Genomic DNA, 22,500 nt, shown 5'->3' with positions numbered 1-22,500 from the left:
TGACACAGGCACCTGCTTAGGGAGACAGAGATAACATCAAACTGACTTCCCTGCAATGTTGCTGGGAGTAATTGGTGAACAAAAGAAGAAAATTACACCCCTCTCTGCATCGCATCAGCCGCGCGAGGTTCATCACAGCTAACACACGGAGACAGGTTTTATGATTTCTAACACCTTTCCCAATGATATCGGGGAAAAAATATTTCATTTAAAGATAAAAGAATATGGAATTCTAAAATATACTGCAGCTAAATTTTAATTTCAAAAAAGCTTTCACAGACATGCTTACTGCTTTTATTGTTGAAATATATAAATTCCCTTAAAACTTAAAATATTTAGTTGTTTAAAATAAGAAATATAAGTACATAACACAGAAATATAAAGCATAATTCTAAGAATATTTTTACCCATTCCAAGATGATTAAATGAATCTGTTTCTGGTCTTCCTTGACTTTTTTTCTCACATAAACTCTACATTCTCAGTACAAAACTTGAATATCAGTGCGCATTATAAACCTTACTCCAATCCAATGAAGATTTAGTCCAGCTAGCTTTGTGGTTTTGAGCCAAACTTCTGTGCCTTTGATGTTTTCTCACTGTTTACTATTAAACATAGAGATGCTGAGCCAGAGCTTGAAATCCCAGAAATGTACACAACAGCTGTTGCAGATAATGTACACTGTTTAAAGTCAGTGTTTCACTTAAAAAGCCAATAAGGAAAAAAAAAACTGTCTGGTTAGCCATATTTCCAAATGCATATACTGGTCAATGAAATTATGTAAAAAATAATGGCCTTTTCTAAACAAAATCAAGAGTTAACATAAACAATATTACAGTATAAGGATGCAGATTTTTTTTCCTTTTTGTGATGTTTAATCTATTTAATCACGTTTCATTATTTTAAATAAAGAGCTAACATCCCTTAATATCAACTGCATTCCTTGTTAGATATTGGTAAAATAAAAGAATCCGCAATCATTCTTAGAAGAATTAATAAACAATACATCAATCATGAAAAACCAGCTCCTCATGCTTTTACAATTAAAAGAATAAGTCACTTAATAAGGATGAAGGAAGGAGATAATTATTTGCACTGGAAAAAGAAATAGAAGGTTAAAAGTCTTTGCTCTGTCAAAGATTATTCTAATGTAAAGACTACATGATTAATCAACCATACAGCATTACACACAATAAAAAATAAGTTTAGAAAGTTGTTTTCTGTTTGAACTGTAGATGCAAAACAACTAACCAATTCAATGTAAAATGCCATTGATTTATAAATAAGCAGTGAACATTTTATTTAATACATTGTTTCGAAACATATTTAACTGAAATTTACCATCAGTTTATTAAAGTACCTAAAATGTCAGGCCATTTTATCCCAGTGTAACAATATGTAAATTGTCTCCATTCAACACTGACAGGAATACAGGCTCTTTTGCCAGAAAAAATGAATTAAATGAATTATGGATATAATTGAAAGATTTTCAGTTTACATTCAGCTCAAAACAAGCTCTTCCTTCAATCTTTGTTTCTTGCAAGTTTACGACATATAATACACCATACCATATGTTAAGAAGCCAATAAGAAATTTCTAACCTCAGTCAGGCTAATCAAGCTGCTTGGATTATTTTACATACATCTCCACTTTAGGCCTTGACATGTCCTTGTTTTTCTTTCCTCTCAAAGCTAAAGTTCCCCTCTTTGATTAGCTGAAACATTTGCATGGTCACTACACATTTTTCATTTTATAAGTCATTATGCATTAGCAGTCTTGATCGCCTAGCTTGACTAATCCTGATGAACTGAAATCACAGCTGAAGGTCAAACTCCATCCCACTGCACATTCATATTCAAACAAATCTGTACCATTGTTCATTAGACTCCTAAAAACTCAATGAAAAGCAGATATGGAATATCTCACGCTCTCATTATTAAAGGTGTTTGAAAACTTTATCTGTACAAAGATAACCGACGAAAATCCTCCAAATCTATGTTAACAACACAAATGTTTTTGAGAAATAATTCCAGTGCTCTATATTTGTGGTGCTTCAAAGCCTCAAAGCCTGCCACTTCATGATAGATAAAAAAAAACAGAAAGTAGGTGGCAGTATGCAAGCTGAAAGACTGTTTAGAACCTAATCAACATATTTTAAGGTAAGTACAACTGCAGCACATACCTTAAAGGTGTAAACAATATATTAATATATTATGTAAATGTACACAAAAATAAGCAAATATGTTAATTTGCAATATAACGCAAATATTTTAATATATGATGAATACATGATGATCCCCAGTATTTTAATAAAAATGTTATTTAAAGCATAGCATGCATTTTATCTCTATTATGAAATGCACTTACACACAGCACTGGCGCTAATGATAAATAATATTTATTAACACAAAGGGGTAACTATCCTGACAAAAGAGGATTGAAAATCCAAAACAAATGTAGGAAAGAAGCTTCTTTCATGCTTTCATTAGCTTTTTAGCAGAGTGATGGATGATAATCATCTTTATTTCATTGCTCTTCAAAACAAAAAGCCAGAGAAGGCAGCAAAAGGCATCAGCCCATTCATTCTAAGACCTGTACAATGCTAATTCCAGCATTTAACTGCATGGTTTTCTGCTTGATGTATCAGAGCTTGAAAGATGAAAGCAGATAAGTAATTGCTCTCCTGGTTCTTATTCTTCACTGACAACCCATAAATTTAATTTTACACACACATTCATTTACATTTTCAAGTATATGACATGATAATTGCTAGAATATAACACCTCCATTCCTGTAGATACTGCAACTAGCTGATTGACAAGTGTGGTGAATAGAAAGGAATGGAGGTTGAATTGCAGATTTTTTTCCTCTTCTGAGAGATTGCACCAAGAAGGGCTAACATTAATAAGCATTTATGGAGCAGCCTGGCAGTAAACATTCACACAGTCAATGAGCAGTCTCTTTCTCCACATAGTCTACCAGTTCTCTTTTGCTATTGTAATGAATAATCCCACCTATAATCTAGTGATTACTGAATCAAAATGACTTATTAACAGGATTTTAAATGCTATCTCAATTTTCCAAAATGATAATTACAATCTGTTGCATTATTTAAAGTCCATTTAAATACAGGGGAACACTAAAGCCACTAATTACAGAAAAGGAACTTTTTTCCCCTCCTTGTGTTGTTTTCACATTTGCACTTTTCAAAGAAAAAGAAGAAAGCAAGCCTGCTCACTGGGAACAACCTATTTTAATAAGCAATAGCGTTTGGTATTTGTATTTAAATGAGCTCACTAAAACACACTGGGCTTCATCTGTAGGCGGGCACAGCAGCCTTATCCTTCTTTATCTCAAAACAGGGAAGGCTATCAACTAACTTGCCATTTGGCTCCAAAGTTCAAGAACAGAACAAAGACCTTTAAATTGGATCCTGATGAGAAAACATCACCAACTTCTCAGAAGAACAGCAGATCATTAAGATGCTCCGGCTGCTCTTGGAGTCGGCAATGAGCTTCTTTGACTGACAAAGGTCAACTTCAATGGAAGCATGTGAAAGTATGGAGGCAGCGGAGTTGAAAAAAGCTCCAACAGACAGCTTCTCCAGCTTGCTTTTCTGTTGCTGTTCACAAGGCGTTTATTTAACATACATTCCACATATACAGAATGCTCATTGGCTTGGAAGGAGTACACACACTTTTTGCCCCAACAGTAGTCTCTTGTCTGGTGCCACTAAATTGATCATTTTAATACTGGCAGCAGATATTGAAGATGCTCCTATGCTCTTCTTCACTGTGTGTTAATAGTGCTTATCTGTATCTATCAAGATCGGTCCCCCCAGTACTCTTCACATCTATTTATACTGCTTCTGGTCTTGACATTGAAACATTCCATGATATTAATCCATCAATGTTATTCTTATACAGTGCCTTTCAATCCAGAGCGTTCTCAACAAAGCACTTTACATTAATTATACAAAAAATGGGCCATAAACAGAATTCAAATACATCAAAAACATAAACGTTTTGGAGCAAGATTTAAAAACATAATTTTTAGTGGTCAGGATGAGTATTCCGGATGAGGTGCTACCACAAGCTGTCACAAGAACCAGGGCATTTTACATATTATTACTATTTCTTAGAAATTGACAACGTCATTTAGTAGAACTGGGTATAACACCTTAACATTTCCTAAGGACTACAATAAATAATGCAAATACAAAAATACACTTCAAGACATAAAGACGGCAAAGCTTTATTATTATTTTCACATGGGTTGACACTGTTTCAATGTCTTGGACACTGTATGTATAAATACAGGAAAAGGGCAGTAATTATTTCTGCTCTATGGCAGCGTGTTTCAGCGTTAATTAAGGTGTAAGACAATTTTACCACAGAAGTGAGAATGGAATTCCTCCACTGTCCTGCTAATTCATCTCAATCCGAGACTCCCTTGAGCATTATGCCCAACACAGACCTCCTCATTGCCTACACTCTTGACCCTCTTGGTCTCTTTCAGCTGACACTGCTAATTTACTTACCAATTAATGGCAATCGTGGCAGTGGGTTTATTGATAGGGACCCCTTCTCACTGAAACCTCGGAGTAGGACCACCAAGACTCATTTACCTAAGCCACTGAATGGCTGTCAGGTCCAAATTCTCCTCAGTCTCTTAAAGATCAATGAGATAAGGCGATTTGCTTCATCTTCTTAAGACCAGAGTCACTTAAATTAAAAATACATTTTTCCATGCTAACCTGCTCCTGCATAGCATTGTAGTTACAAGCTTTACAATCCATTCAGTAAAGAAATTTCAGAAACACAAAATATACATTGGATGGAATTTTCATGTACAGCAAATGGCTTTTTTGAAAATTACACTAAGCTACCTTGAACCCTGCAAGTATTAAAAATTCAAAGAATAAGTGCAATGGAAAAAAAAGGCAATGGAACTTTATGGAGACAGATTGAACAGACACAGAATCTGTCTGTCCAGAAATATTTGACTTGTTTTCCAGTCCAGCATCCCTGCAGACTCTCTCATGCTGGTTTGTAACTGCGAGTTTCATTGAAAGGTTTCTGATGTTACAGGTAATAGGAAGTCCATTAGGTCAGACTCTTCATAGCATGACATGCAGTAAATTACAAGTGCTTCAAGCAGTTCTGTGAATTATAGTTCATCACTTCGAAAGGGTTCCCACTACCAGGCTACAGATATCAGATCTGCCAGTTAGGATCCAATTAACACTCTGGCCAGAATAATCAGATTGCATGTGTAGGATGAGTATAATTCGCTTATTGCTTCCATGTATCTTCTGTCTGTAGGTAAATTTGTTGCTGCTACATCAAAGCTCTGTATCACTTTTTCACTTGCCTTAAGGTTATATTTCAACTTCTTTTGCAATGCAATGATGAACCTCTCCTGTTCTTGCAATTTAGCTATCTTGTCCCGTAGGTATTATACGCTGAAAAATTGCTTGTTTTCGGGCAGTTTTACAACGGCAATAAATATAAGTCTATCCAAGCAAAATTCCTGATCTGTTTTCTAACGAGTGTCAAAAGAGGGGGAAAAAAGGCTAAACGCAATCCTTGGTTAAATTTGTATATATATATATAAAAATGACAAAAATTAGTTTGAAAGTTACATGATCCCAAAAATATTAACAATATTAGTATACCTCTCCATAGAATCTAAGTTAATTCCATTTGTTTTCTTCTGTGAGAAGCCTTGAATTTAGACAAACTGGCAACATCCTCAGCTGGTAATGTATACCAATAACGACAGAAATGTAATCTAATGTTCAGTAGAAAATCTGAGTGGCAGAAATAACCTCAGATATTCAAATAAATAAAGAGGTTGATTTCACAGACACTGATGTAAAATGGTTTGATTAAAAATGCAGTGCGGCGTCTAAGTTCTGATTTGAAAACATTTTAACACGTATGTTTTGATTCTAAATGTACGTGCTACAGAAGAGTAAATGTATTAAGTTGATGAAGTTGCACTCAGCAGATTTACTGATTTATTAGTCTTTATAAAAGAATTTCTCCTGTGCTGGGCTGAGTTTAGTATATTTAAGTCTTAAACAGAGAAGGACTCTAAGAATGCTAACAGGGTTTAACAAAAAAAAAAGGAAAATGGAAACAATACCGTTTTTGTGTAAGTTTGGAAATTTAGAAGAACTGAAATAAAAACAGTTCTAAGGAAAACCGTTCATAATGCAAAAATTAAATGAAACATTGTATGACTCAGCCTTCAACAGTTTCATATACCAGACTTCAGAACAAAGGTAAAAAGGCTGTTTAAAACAATATTTTCAGAATGCAGTGTCATTATTGTGGATAAAAAATGTAATCTGATTAGGTTTGGTCATGTTTGAGGAAATGCCAGCAATAAGTTCCGATTGTAAGGTGTAACTCTTAAAACAAAAATTGTCACACCTTTATTCTTCTGAGTGAAAAAAGACTGTAACACAAGTATCCAAGCATTCCTCAAGGTGTTCTGAAGTTAAATTAGACTTTGCTCTTGGGAGCAATTTTTATCTTAAATTATCATTAAATTAAGTGTGTTTTTTATTTTTAAAAACTACTAAGTCTATATATTATGCTGAAAAATAAGTTAATATAAGATGTACAGTAAATATGATACACGTTTCCCAGTTTTTCTAAAACAATGACAAACGCTTATCACATCTGTTAAGTGCTTACTGATCTAATGTCATAAAATTATTTACAACACTCAGCTGTCAGTAAAGTAAATAGTAATACTGAAATATGTAATATAAGCAATGTATTTTCACTCAATATATGCATTCACTGATAACTGAATGCAATTGCTTTCTCTTGTATACTGGTACTCTTCTAACACATGGTGTAATGCATGTGTCCAGTTTTAACACAAAATACTGTTCCTCACAACTTTAATAGTTAATACAAGTTCAACCTAATGAGTTCTGTTTTTCCCCCTTTATCATCAGGTGACTTGGAAAGATTGAAATGAACTAGGTGAAAGTTTAATTAACAGAATAATTACACGCATCTTGTGATTTTTAATAGAGAGTTACGGAAATTATTTGACACAAACACCCGCAGAATATTAACTGACCAGCAGGTACAACTGGGATCTCTGCCAAATAGAGCAGTCCTTGGCATTCACCGATAATTTAAATAAACATTCTGTTCCATAAAATTGTATTGAATCACTAAAGAACAAAACTTTTCATTTTTTCCTATTGATACTGCCTTTTATTAATCAATGCAGATGGACTGAAAGGCTGCTTTCATTATGAAAAGGCATGTGCTTGTGCCTCAGAAAACAAAGTAGTAAGGAAATCACTTAAATGACTGTTCCCTTGCTGAGTTATTACATATTGACTTAGTTAACTTAACACATTAACGTATGCATTGAAGCATTTTTGTAGCACTAGCTATGTGTGAAAATTCAATTTAACACAAACATTTCAGTTTACAACAAAAATTAATAAGTACAGAATGGCTACAAAGGTAAACTGCTTTATTATTTTACTTTGTTCCTTAATTAACAATATGTCAGCTTTTGGCATGGACAAACCGAATGCAGCATGTACAGTACCAGAGGAGGCCTCCAGAAAGCGACAACTGATTCCCTCAAAAGCAGTAAATACATCTCTATTTAAGTATAAACTGTGACAATACATTTAGCTTTAGGTCCAATGGGAGGACAAGGCTGTCTATTAAGGAAACCAACTTTCTAACCACAGAACTAAAAAGCCCTTTTCTGTCACAAGCGGTGTTGGATATTCACTGTTTTTGAGTTTTGAGTTTTTAGACAAAACAGTCTTTTTAAAATGTGACTGTAGGCCCTTTTCTAAATCAAATTTATAGAAATGACATTTTATTATGACATTTTAGACAGATTAGCACACAGAGAAGCCAATATCCACATTCTTTTTGTTGATTTTGTTACACTAAGTAGATGTTATTTTGTGCATGATATAACACTATGAATGAAATGCTAACTTCCTGCTTGAAGCTGGAAACCCTGTTATTTGAAAAAAAAACTACTGTAATGACTGCTGTACAAGTGTAATATATTTAAAACCTACAATGTGTCTGTGTGTGGCTGTGTGTATTGGGAATTTCTATTACTTTAGCTATGCAAAGATGAAATTATGAAACATGGTCTTTTCAAAACTATATACTGTTAATGCAATTACAATGCTTCATTCATTGTTTGTAACTACATACTCATCACATTTCCCTCACGGATCTAAGTCTGTTGATCATTTTATACAGATGCATAAACAGTATATACTCCTTACACAGAACAGTATCGACTCTTTTGCTTTATACAGCTGAAGTCTGTTCTCTTAAACACACTAATAAATGACTTTTTAACTAAACCCTGCCTTCATCTTGCAAACATTCTTTTTCATTTTTTAATGTGAATGAAAGAGTACATACATCTTTAAAACTTTAAATATACACACACGGAATGTATAATTAAATGCTTAAAAATAATAAAAACATCTAAATTTAAGCTGTAACAGTTATATTACACTGACAATGAAAAAGTGTCCTTCAGCGAATAGATCACAATTAGTTCAAGTAGGGAGCTGCGTCAGCATGTGTAGGCTGCAAAGGAACACGTAAAGGTTTATTCCATGCTGAAAAGAGAAGAAAGGAAACACAATGTTTTGGCTGTGGAGCCTTCTTCGTGTGTGAGCACATTTATTTTTAAATATTATCCCTTACAAGATTTCATTGCAAATTTCTGCAATAATAATTTACTGTTTCATATTTTTATGATTCCCACTAACATTAGTCCAGCTCATGATTGGGTTATTTGCACAGCTACTTTGACTTTCGTGATCTCTAAAACAAGACCAAAGTTTATGAAATAAAACAAAATCTTGCAGTTCAGCTTGAATGGTGTTATAAAACAACTAAGAATTCATATAATTCCCACACAAAACTAAAAATGCCGCATCTTGCAGGCCTTCTTTACATCCTCCACAGTGGCATCAATCCCCTGTGTTGAAGTTGTTTTCATTTTCCCCCCACTATGTGTATTTTAAATGTCAATGTATAAATGCCTCATACAAACCCTGCAACAGTGAAGAAAGTAACAGAAGTGAGGCTGTTGTGTGCCTTGGGAAATCCTTGTAAGCATTGTGTGATGGCGATGGGATTTACAGGAGGAATAGGTGTTTATTGAGTGCTCCCAGGGGCTTATTGTGTAATAATAGACCTGTCACATTACACAAATGTGGAAAGCAGCTTGTGCATGCATCAACACCATGATGAACCAGAAGATAAAATTAGTCAAGTGAAAGCATTTAGATGCTAATACTTAAAGTAATTAATGCTGCAAGTAGAAGCACTTAAATACTTGTATACTAAGTCATTTATACAGCATGATCTATGGTTAATTTCCTGTCTCTACTATTAAAATGTTTAAGACTTATCAGTAGCTAGTGCCTCTGTGTTCCCTTTAAAAAAAATTAGTTGTTTCCACTGGCGGCAGTTTTTTCGTCACCACACAGGTCTTCTAAGTCTCCAAGATGTATGGAAGAAGAACGTGTAATTTTTCACACAAATGAAAAGAACACTACATCGGATTTTAGTTAGCATACACCAAACAGAATTGCATTCAATGTTAACTCAGTGCAAGCCAGCTCATAGAATTTAAGACAGATAGATTGGCTTGGCACTCCATACTTATACCCAACAATAATGTTTAAATCTAGATTTTCTACAGACCATTTATAAAAACAAGAAGAATCCAGCAGCTAAGTATATTTAGAAAAAACATGGAAATCACTTGAGAAGGATTTAGCACTACTTCCTTTGCATATAAGTAACCTTTAGAAGAAGCCAATGAACATGTAGTTACAGTATATGAAAATACCCTAAATTAATGTTTGTAAATTGGCAGTGTTATAATTGAGAATGTTTGATGAAAAAACTGCTTGTAAATCATTGAACATGTAACAGTGTATATAAAGAATTGTAACATCTATATAAGACTATTTACATCTGACCACCAAGATGAGAAGTTCATTAACAAGACTGTCAAACTGGTGTAGAACAAACACCCAAAACGCATACATAAACCAAGCACATCATACGTGCCAAGCACATATTTATGACACTGTTACTTAAAGAGCTCCTATTTTTATCCTATTTTTACAGTTCCTATTTCAACTCAAAATGTATAATCATAATAAATCACTGAAAATACATTCAACATTTTCCAGAGTATCACATATATAGTTAATGAGCACTAGAGATAAAGTGCTCATTATAAAGCTCTTAAAAATAAAGATTTATTATCAAATTGGAGTAAAATGTGCTTATAAGGCTTGGAACAATTAACTCACAGGTTTCCTCAAAAAGCAAATAATGCTAACTCTGAACAATTGAGAAATCAGAAATGTAATGTTGAACCACATACTGTAGTTTCTCAGATGCTTAAGAAAGACAAAATGTTATACTTCCATCACCACTTTACTACTGAGAAATCATCTCTGTTAAGCAACAAGTAAAAGTTTTTTTCATATTGAAAAGGGAAGAAAGGAAACACAACATTTCAGCTGTGGAAGGCTCCCGAAGAATGCCCCACAGCCGAACCGCTGTGTTTCCTTTCTCTTTTCAGCGTGGAATAAACCTTTACCTGTTCCTTTGCAGCCTACATATGCTGACGCAGCTCCCTACATGAACTATCTCTTGAGTTAATGTTCCATTTAAGCCAAACTCCAAACCGTCCATTAACAAACCCCACTTCTACCAAAGATCTTAGCAGCCCCGAGCCTATCCTGGAAGCACAGGGCCCTAGGCAGCACTACTCCCTAAACAGCAGGCCAGAAGGAGGCCTGATGGGAGGGGACCAGTGGCAAAAGCCCACCTGGATAACACAGAACCCCCGTCTGGAATTGAACCCAGGACCTAAGAGCTGACAAGTAGCAGCATTTACCACCACACTCCTAATTAGAAAACAATGAAATTGATAAAAGTCAGAGAGAGTACAATTAAGGAATTAAAGCAAGCTGGATGATCTTTAAAAGCAAAACGGCAGGCTGTATTTGTTAGTGTGCTTATATAGGTGACATGAAACTGAGAATGGTTAAGCTGGCAAAGTAAATTTCACTGCCTTTTTTATTGCACTGTACATCTGTTTTCATAGAAAGACAACACTGTATACCACTGCCCTACTTGCAACTATTGAAACAAATCCAAGGAAATAATCTGTACATTTGTTAAAAAATAATATCATATGTAAAGATGAACTGTGCTTCTTTTCTGCTCCTGATCACAGGATAATTCCTGAAAGGTTAGAATGAAATGATAAAATGCCTTAAAAGCCTTAAAAGTGTATGTAAAGAAAAATGAACTTAAAAACAGATCTTTAGAAACCTTTAAATAGATTTCCACCAACTACATCCTAATTTAATAATGTTGCTATTCTCATCAATGCCGTTATGCAGCAAAACATTTGAGCATTAGGTTAATGTTCACAGAAGACTAAGATGTACATGACATAATTTGAAGAGTTCATTGTCTGTGCCAGCAGCATCTTCTGCTGTTTAAACTGCAGTTTGTTTTCACTGCTGCTTGTTGGGTATTATGAAGAAAACCAAGTGCATATGTTTGGCTTTGTTTCCTAAATGGGATAAACTCATCTGCTGCACTATACAACACATTGCCTGCTTGCTAGCAACAACTATGCATTTTCACTCTTCAATTTCCAGCATACAACCTCTAATCTTATTATTTAAAGCTTCAGAAATCCTTAGATGACTAAATAACAACTTTTATGCAATTCTAAATGTTATTTCTTTAAGTAGGTTTAATCCACCAGTACAGAACTGTACTTTTGGTAAGTCTCAACTCTTTGAAACAATGACTTTTGACATTACTGTTGCTGTTTTATGTCTTCCTCTTACTTGGAATAGTATTATTACACATAACTTAAATATCTTATGCAATTAGTACTTTTACTGCATAAACGAAGATATCTAATTAGTTGAATGTAGAATCATAGAATCATATGTGCATGTACAGTGTCCGATTGATACAATAAATTCTTCGACCGTTATAACAGCATAATCAATACTAAACAAATAAGTTTTAAATTACCAAAGCGGTGGTTTAACAACTGAACAGAATCATTCTGATTTGGATTCATGTACTTGATATGTTCACAAACACCCCATACATAGTGATCTAAACAATATAATCAACAGCATGGAGGTACTCCCAGGAACCTGATCTTGCACCAGTACATAATTAGGTACACAGGGGTGTGACTCCAATTGAAGGTGTTGGCATTGTAACACTCTGTGAAAATATTAACTATGAGGTTAACTCCAATTTTCCCTTCCTTAATTAAATGCACATAGTACTAATGAGGTAACCCACTGTTCCTTGATAGCACTTATTAGCTGAGAAGAGAGCACACACTCACACTGCAATTTAAACCTAAAAATAAAGTTGAAAATATGTTAATTGCTGACATAATTTTTAGCAGCACAAATTCAAGAACCTGTCATAATAAGAGAAATTGACTGTAAAGGGTATGTATCTTTATTTTGCTCTTACATTGGAGAAAAAAGCCTCCTGCTGTTTAACAGGGTCAAGAACAGAATGCATTAAAAGCAGTAGGAAAATTACCTCATCGTAGCCACTGACATCCAAATAAGACAATATTGTATGATTAATCAATAAAACAAATTATATTATGTAAGTCCAACTGACATCATGTTGAAATACTAATATACAATGTACAATTCTAAAGCTGGTGTTTCTTGGGCAACTAACTTTTCAAATTCTGATGAGTATTAAAGGGTTAACCATTATAAGGGTCATTCACAAATAATTTACTTTATTAAAGATTTTTTCCCACAAAACAGTCGTTTCAACACTAATTTCTCTCGTACAATATCTGATCTTCATGGGAGAAATTTAATTTTTAAGAACTACTCATAATCCCAAAGACATACTGTATGTAGCTGTGCTCGAACAAAAAAAAATTGTTTATCACATTTTGTGATGTATTCTGTTACATGCTTTGAATGAGAGTGTGGTACATGTTGTATTGCTGATGCTTCTCAATTCATGATAAGCTTTTCAATATATTTCCAGAAATTGTAAAATTCTCTAAGTTGTTCACACTTAACTGTGTGTAGTTGTGTACAAACTTGTAGATATACTATTCAAGAGCTCTTATAGCTAACCTACTTGGTGACAAGGATGGTAGAATGATATTTTAAAATTCTGGAATGAAACAATAGAGAATAAAGTGTGCAATAACAACAAAACATGCTGAAACTCCAATTGTCAAATGTTTTCATTTTGAACTGTAGAAGATAAAGCACTGTAAGAAGTTATAAAGGCATGCAGTATTCCAACAATATAAAATTCTGAGAAAAATATAAAACACAATTTGAAACGTGTGCTATTGTTTTTTTGAATTGACCACAATTTTGAATGCAATACAAACCTATAAAAATACACAACATATGGGTTGTACAACAGCAAACAATTTTATGTATTCCCTGAGTATGTATGGATTACCCAAAAAACTTGGGCGATTAGCAACCCCAATTATTGAGGATTTACTTCAATAATTGAGGTAACACACTAAACTCTTCAGATTTAATCCAATAACATGATGAGATCATTCTCATTTAACATCGGAAGTAAGTCACCCTAGAATTACTCACAAGTTTGGCAGAGGCTTGACTAGTCTAAGTCATGTGTCAGTACTGAAAAGCTTGTGGGAACTAAAATTCCTCTATAGAACAAAACAATCTTAACTTTTGAGCCTAAAACGCACATCAGATGATAACCCAGACGCACTGGAGTATCGAGCTGTGGAATGGCATAGCGAAAATTTCTCAAGAGACATGTTAGTGATCTGCCACCTGACCGATGCAGACGGTTCACACTAGTAGTTGTGGCTCTCTTAGACACGAAAATCTAATCAACAATTTATGTACAGTATATACTGAATCATACATAACACCCTAAGGCAGAAACAGGGAGGAAGCATGCACATCGCTAATTTACATATTTAAGGAACAAAAATGTTTTGCAGTCTTCTTATATGTAGGAATCATAAACTACAGACCCAATAGGCTGTAAAATAATAAGTACTACCACATTTTAAGAACTAATTTTGTAGTTTGAAAATTAAATCTGCACAGTGAAAATATCTGTACCACTGACCTTAACAAAGAAGAGAAGAAAACAAACTGCTCTTTGTATGGTAGTAAATCTGATACTGTATGTTGTATAAAATATGGAATTAGATGTAAAATAACACATTGCCGTCATCCACAGGAAACAAGAAGTTTCATTCAGAGGATGTATACCACTGGCTCCCTCAGTGTTGATTAGAGTTCCCAGTTATTTTTTCTGGGAGAAATGAGATTATGGTTTGGCTTCCATGTTTCTCTTAGGTAGAGAGAAAGTAATAGAAAAGCAGAGACAGAGTGACAGAGAGTTCTGGATTTCTGAGGTCAAACTGTATTTATATAGTAACTTGCATCTGACTTGCCTGTTTGCTTTTGACCATCATCCTGCTGAAAAACAAAACTATATCCACCATATATGTTTGCGATATGTAAGGTTCCTTTAGTCATATAAAGATTTCCAATCCCCGGTATTGCTCATACAGATTCACACCATGCTTGGCAGCACATAGGATGGTGTTTTAATTATAGACCTCTACTTCTTGCTTCCACAAAACCCTCTGTCCTTGTTTACTCTTCAGACTATGCAATGACACTGATAATGCTTGCTGAGTTGACCAAACAATCAATAAGTTCTCTTAACTTTGCTCTCTAAACTTAATATTTCAGCCACTGCTCTTGACTGGTTTTGTTCCTATTTCTCCAACTGCTCCACACACGTCCTGTGGCATCACTTTCTCTCCTCACTTCCCTTTATCTCCAGAGGTGTTCCACAAGGATCTGTACTAGGTCCCCATTTTCCCTCTTTCTACTCAGTCTCATTTATTCATATGGCTTCTCCACAAATGCTTAGATATTTTCATCTTACACCTCAAATGTATTAACAAATGCTCATCTCCTCCTCCACCACAAATGTGTCCTTTCAATATCTGACCTACTTTACATTCCTTTTCTGTTCCCCTATTCTGATCTCAATTTTCTGTTTCTCTTGATTTTAGCCTCTCTCCCCTGGCCACTATAAGAACCGTGATATTAAACCTGTTTCCTACTCAATTTGTTCCTCAACATCTTCTTTCAGTCTTTACCTGTGCCTTGAATTGTTTTGTTTCAGTTACCGAAGCTTGTAATTTAGAACCTTATAATTTTTGTAACTTCTGGGTTACATTATTTCACAAATATACATTCATGGTTTCCTTTTCTATACATTAATTTGCATTATATGCTTAGCCTATTACTATCGTACAGTTCATGATACAGTAAGTTGCCACGGATAAAGGTGTAAGATAAATTAGTAAAAATATATAAGCTGTAACTTTCAACAGGAAAAGGGGACTGAAGTGGATGGGTAGAAAAACTGGTAAGGTGAATGTATTATTTTGCTTACTGTTTGCATTTACTATGAGGAATCTTGCACCTGGGTTTACATCCTTTTATGACATGTCTGCATAGGTACTGTGCTATTCAGGTATATACTCATTAGATGAGACTAAATCATTTTTTGACTGTACAAATTGTACATTCATTGAGAAGATGTTGAGGAGTACAAAAGGTGTCTGTAATCTTAGTTTGACCTTTGCCATTTCTGCTTTTTAAGGTTTATACCTAACACATTTATCTTGACTGTTGATGAACATCTTTAAAATTGTGTTAGTTACATTTCTTTTGACATGAAACTCAAGCATTGCCATTAAATGAATGTGAATGTCTATTAAATGAAAGATTAGAGGTTAATATCAATATTACTTGCCTGTTATGTTGTCACTGGTTACTGGAGGTTAATGTTTTAGGCTCATGATATGTTTTACAATGTACAGTAAGTACTTAGGGCTTAAAATTTGTATTTTAACTAATTATTTTTTTAAAAACAGAAAATCAGCTTGGTGATATATTTATGACACAAAAAACATATATTACTGATTTGCGATAGCACCTTTCAAGATCAAGACATTCTAAAAGAAAATGCTAGTAATACAGGGACTTAAAGCTTAACATATTTGTAATTATGTGAAAGAAAATGAAGATGTTCTCTATGATGCGACACTGGGGGCTGTTCTTGGCCAGTAGTACAACCTTTTTAAAATTTGACTGCGTAGGTTCTGGTTCCCAATCTGACTATTAACACTCTTGATTTAAATCAAAACATAAATTATATTTTTTTTGTTGTTGTTCAGAAGTTCTTTTTTTCCCATTGATGGAAAGTTCCATCCACCCATTCTCCAACCTCTTTATTCAATACAATGTTGGTGCCTATCCTGGCATGTAACAGGCACAAAGCAGCATACACCCTGGATGGGATGCCAGTCTGTCGTAGGGCACACACAGACACAAACACACACACACTCACACCAGGGCAATTTTCTTGGAAGCCAATTAACATTACTAGTATGTGTTTGGATAGCAGAAGGAAACCAGGGTACCTGGAGAAACTGAGAAAACCTGTTGATATTGGTACTGCGATACTGAAAGTTGATCATTTGTATGTATTATTTCTTGCTTAGAAACAGTGCTTAATTTGTAATAAAAAGTGCTGTAATTCATGCAATGATTTAAAGTTATTACCACTTTAAATGTGCACTTGTTATTACTGTCATGACCACTTCGTCTGGAATTTCTAGTAGAATTAAATGTTGGTGATAATTTTTAAAACAGATCCTTATATTTCTGCATTTTATGTTAATACTTTTATTTTACCAGGTAAGTTAATTAAGAAACACATTCTAGGTTAGAATGATGGCCAAGACAAACTTATGTAGGATGAGGCATTACCCATGCTCAGGGGAAAAGCAGTAGTGTTCCACCACGGTTTTGAACCCACTACTCTCTGGTCTGAAGGCTGAGTACTAAACACTCCGCCATGCTTCTATCATTCAAGAGATCTCCTGAACTGTACGCTACAAGGAGCCCTTTCTCACAATCATCGACTTGGCAGTTCAGGTACTAACCACAACTCATCACATACCGTTTCTTCCTATCCTCATTCACTATTTGTAATGCCTCTCTGCATATTTAAAGCAGCCAAAATAATATTTTTTAAAACTCCATGTCATGAACAGCACCTATACAATTTGCAAAGTAAAAACAGTTTACAAACTAAAGTTTCAGAGCCACAGTTTTTAATGGTTCCTCTTTCTATGTGTCTGAGGTAGATTCTCTTAGTGCAGAACAAACATAAAAAACTCAAACTTACAGGCTCAAATGCCAGTTAGAGGCTTTGCTGTCAGTTACACCAAAAACCTAAATAATACTGCAGGTCCTTTCAGAACAAAACTGAATGTATCTGTTGTGTCAAACATAAAGCACTTTGAGTTTTACCTAAAACTGCTTGTTTGAACACCATTTAATTTAAAGGCAGAGCTTTTAAATTCTTAGAAGACTAAAGCACCATTACCCACAGACTGAAGGAAAGCAACAGCGAATATGCAGTTCACAGATGCTCACCTGCAGTGGACGCTGCTTGTCGTTATTCTTTGGAGATTTCAATCCACTGCTTTGCTGTTGTAAAAGTAATTGTCTTGCTGCTTGTAGTGCCTGTGAAGAAAAGAAGCACGGTAAAGTTTTCTCCTCTGATTTAATCTCTTCTTCATCAAAACATCTAAAAGGAATGGCACAAAATCTTAAATTCTTGAAATATTTTAGTGATTACCTCTGTGGCAAGGTTAACATAAATCTGTTTCTGCTCAATATTCTGGCACTTTTACAATAATTGATATAGCTATAATCAAAGATAAATACAGTTAGTTTGCCTAAAGCACTCTTGAAGGGAAAAAAAATCACTGCATCAGCAGTGTTGACCCGTCTAGTGTGTGCTCAACTGAAATGCCCACTTCTCCGTAAATTACCAGGTCATTTGCATATTCATAATATCAATTTGAAGTAGAAGCAGAAGATTTGAAGTGTTACCAGAAGCTGTAATTAAATTTGACAAATCAACATCAGATTATCTTAGAAGTGAATTAACTAGGATTTTACACCACAGATCTGAAGTGCTTTACTTACAAAGCTACAAGTTAAACCATTATTCTAACAGAAGAAGTTTACTTTCTGTGTCAAGTGAAAGTGGACACCTGGGGTTAAAATGTTTTCTGGATCAAAAAGTAAAAATAAAAATCTAGCTAATCAACTCTCAGTTACATGACTTTCTGATCTAACAAAAGATTTCTGAAACTTGGACACATTGAATGTACATCGGTTTTCTTTATAGCTTTATTATGCATAATATTTTAAATAGCTCACAAATGGGGAAAGTTAATAACAAGAGTTAGATGTTCAAAACTGGTATCCCCAATTATTCTGAATATATTTAAAAACCACAAAAAGAAAAGAGTTCAAATTATACTGTTACAGATGTAAATATTGGCACCTTTCATCTCCAATGTTAAGTGCTCAGTTTCATCAATCTTGTTTAACAATAGTTATTGGATTTCTCCAAGATCTCTTCTACGCTTACTGAAAGTTCAATCATTCTAGTATTTTAGGATTTCTAGTGAATTAACCAAATTAAGACACAGTATGTACATAAGTATTTCTGCAACTCTATGAAAAACGTCTACAGAGTTTCCAATTTAACAATTGTACTTCAGAAATGAGTGAATAAAAACTGTCTAACAGAGTGCATGAACATATTTGTTTACATCTGTATATTTACACACAAACATCAATGATCTGCGACACATATTTCTTGCACTTTACACTGACATAAAACTAATGTAGAGCACAGCACTGGACTAAAATGTTGTCTTATGCACTTACCAATGTCAGGCTAAATCTTAGTTTGTGCTCAGTTTAGTATTTTTTGACTAAAATAAAAGGCAGCTCGAGCACACCGAAGCAATTAATAAAATTAAGATTTCCTTAATTTTCAGTTAGGGAGGTTAGGATTTGTGCGCACAGCAAATCAGAATTAGAATGCCCTTTTAATGTCTTCAATTTATTTATACACAGTATGTTTATTTTTAGGTCTAAGACATATAATTAACATAACACTTGGGTTTATTGGGATGTAAGTTGTTGTTTACATCCTTTCAGGAGAAAGGGCTGTTGGCTTTCTGGGTTCCTCTGCTTTTTCAACACAGTGCTGCTGTTACTAAGGTAGAGCAGTCCATGTAGCATAATGAAAAACATTTATATTAATCTAAGGCTCTGCTCTACGGAGAGGGTGAAAACAGATGGCTATCAATGAATAAACTGATCCAGACCTTAAGTGTTAGTCCCTTAATAAGGTAGAACAGTTAATACAAAAATACAGATTTTTACAAAAACAGTCTAATCAAAACCAATACTACATTTTTTATTACACTAATTGTAACCAGAAAACACATACAAAGTTGATTATTAACATAAACCTATTCACTAAATGCCTGAGTACTGTTAAAAACCAGCTGATTTTGTTTCTGTAAATACATTCATATTTGCACTTCTGTCACAGTTCCTCAAGGGTGAAGCTTTGCAACTCAAAGCTGTTTTAAAGTTCATCCCAAGTTATTAGCACATTATAAAACACACATTTTGTTAAAAGTGGTCTTGGGAACTTCCTGGGACATTGAAGTTATGACATTTGTTTAAAAGAAATACATTTTTCTCCCAAAAATCATGGACAATGTGATGCCATTTGACATGGACAGTAGCACAAATGCCGAGACTATAATTTTGAGAATGCATAAATCAAGTAAAGGGAAAAAAAACTGGAATGATGCCTGAGGTCCCACTGTCAAATATGCACATTATGGAAGAACAACTTCACAGTCAATTAAGTCCACTGCCATACATTATTGCTCTAGCAAGCAAATAAGTTGAAGAAATTCAGGACAGTTGAACAAAGTGTTTTGAATATGCTGTCCGTAACTGTGGGAGCACAAAACAAAAACAAAAACTTCACTGGTATTTCTTTGTAAAAAAAACACTTCAGATGGAGAAAGTCACTTTTTTATTAGAATCAAGGGGTAGTTTTTTTCTGGTATCTCCAGTATCCATGACAACAGTTGCTTTGACAGGATGTGCATATGGCATTACACTGCCAGCTGGTGTGAACAATGTTTGAACTACTACATTGAGATGCTGAGCAAACAGAAAAAAGTTGCCACGTCTTAACCCTCAGGGAAGGCAGTCATCCCCTGATCAATTATGAAAAGACAGAGAGAGGGCTGCTACAGTCTGGCTCCAAGCAAGTTTTCTGAGGAGGCAGGCAGACATTGAAAACCAAAGTAAACAAACTGAATGCAGTGGCACTGTGTCCTAACAACATTGATTTGTCTCCCCAGAAAAGGATCTGGTACCAGTTTGCAAAGCACAGCCTTAACTTTAGGAAACACTTCAGAAACACAGCCCTTTATTATCCCTGCATTATTGTTAAGTAGTTCTAGTGTGAACAAAACACTTATAGTTACATAATGGCGCATTATTAAAAAGGCAATCCCTTGAATCCAAAACAAAAATCAAATGATAATGTATTCAAAGTATTAGTTTTTAAGGATCTACTAGGCAAAACTGTTTAAATGTAAAATATTGAAAACCTTTTGTTTATTGAACTGTAGGAAGCAACAGAAGCTAGAGCTGTTCAATTATTACAAAAACTGCCAAACTGTCCTTTGGTTTCTGATGATCTACACACAGCAATGACATAAAATACATATACCACAAAGCAGAAGCCCGCAGACAAAAAAGTGATTAAATTCTACAAAGAAGATTAAAATATTTCTTGAACACATAAGCGTAGCAAGAATATAGTTCATTTATGCTGAATATTCTACTCTTCAACAGAGCCTTAACCTGTAACAAAAACTGTTTCAGTTAAAAAAATGAATCACACTTCAACAGCTACTTGTGGCCTTCTGATTAGAAACCTTTTTTTCCACATTTCTTTTTATTTTTTAGAAATTGACATTTTCAAACTAACTCTGTTAAAGAAATGAAGCATTCCTAAACAAAACAAAGTTATATAACAATACAAAAATGTATTGCCCCATTAAAACACACTATGGATATACAGATGTATTAATATTTACTCTAAGACCAGACTGAAATTTAGATATATATCTTAATTTACTATGGTAGTTCAGGTGGGTAGCTGCGTCAGCATGCGTAGTCTGCAAAGGAACAAGTAATAGGTTTATCTCATGCTGAAAAGAGAAGAGAGAGAAAACAATGTTTCGGCTGTGAAGCCTTCTACACTCACCATATAACCTTATGGAATCACTAACCATGAACTTAAAATTAGTATTTTGATTGTAGTGGCAACTTTTTAACAGCATTATCCTAACTTGTATCCTTAACTTTCTATGTTATTGAATTCTAACAGAAATTGCTGGGTTTTTTTGGTTGCCAGATTCATATGACCCTTTCTCTTTCTTCACAACAAGGTAAATACTACTGTCATTAATAAGGTTATACATCCATGGTTACAGTGCACTGCAGAAAAGTATGTTGAGACAGAATACAGTGTAACAACTCTTTCTACAAAAACAAATGGGATGGCTAAAAGAGAAAGAAAACTGTTTACATGGAATCTTCTTTATTCTTAAATGTATCTAAATGTGTCATGGGAATATGGAGGAAGCTAAGCAGCCATGTTTTTGAAGACAATAACCTGGCTTTCCTTCTAGAAATGGGGAGATGAAATATATTAATTAGCTAATAACTACTAAATGAACTAGATGGGCTGAATGGTCTCATTTGTAACGGTTCTTTTGTTCACTAACAACTCATGAATGCCGTATGAAATCAATCTTTGTTTTTTTAACATTTCTTCCTTTAAAAAATGTAATTTCATAAAAAAATTGAACATTTTGTAAGAAATGTACAAAATTACTTGAAATATTTTGCTATTACTATTTTTAACGATTTAAGCTTGAAATGGTTAACACGAGCATTTACTGAAATGTTGAAAAAACTAAGCACAGTTGCAAAATTGAGTATGTGTTATTATATTGGATTTTATGTTTACCGTTATCTTGAACAATTCAAGGTAAATTCGGTATTTAAGCAGTTAAACACCAATTGCCTTTAAGCATGGTTGCCTTGGAGTGGCCATACAGACACCTACATATCTGACACAACAACAAAAGTCAAACTTTATTAGAACTTTGTTGTAATGAATAACAGAAATAGCTATTTAACCTGTCTTGATTTGCATCCCCAAAAAGGAACAAAATACATCTCCACCCATTGATATCTGCAATGTATAAACAGCACAGTATGACACATTCTTGAGAGCTACAAAATATCTCTGTGTAACATAAATAACAAGGCACTCAGAAGCATATTTGATGTTGATATTCATCGCTGAGAAAAACACTGCAGCTCAGCCTTCTTATGAAAATAGATTCAGCCCAAA

The 22,500-nt window shown here is 34.3% G+C and overlaps 1 protein-coding gene across 10 annotated transcripts in view; it reads right to left on the bottom strand.

Annotated features, from left to right (window-relative positions):
* The window catches only part of foxp2 (forkhead box P2), a 187,099-nt gene that overhangs the window by 41,167 nt on the left and 123,432 nt on the right, over positions 1-22,500 (bottom strand). For 6 of the 10 annotated variants that reach the window (XM_015352618.2, XM_015352619.2, XM_015352625.2 and 3 more), the window contains 2 exons: positions 17,610-17,699; positions 1-15 (listed from right to left, as the gene is read on the bottom strand). The exon at positions 1-15 is cut by the window's left edge and continues 126 nt beyond it. In XM_015352618.2, the coding sequence (XP_015208104.1) occupies positions 1-15; positions 17,610-17,699 (105 nt within the window). The remainder of the gene's footprint in view (positions 16-17,609; positions 17,700-22,500) is intronic. The other 4 variants (XM_015352624.2, XM_006633416.3, XM_015352627.2 and 1 more) reach the window with 1 other exon arrangement.

The sequence above is a fragment of the Lepisosteus oculatus genome, chromosome 7 (genome assembly GCF_040954835.1).
Source record: "Lepisosteus oculatus isolate fLepOcu1 chromosome 7, fLepOcu1.hap2, whole genome shotgun sequence".
Taxonomy (NCBI): Eukaryota; Metazoa; Chordata; class Actinopteri; order Semionotiformes; family Lepisosteidae; genus Lepisosteus; species Lepisosteus oculatus.
The sequence above is the reverse complement of the archived record's forward strand: the minus strand, read 5'-3'. Positions and strand labels throughout refer to the sequence as shown.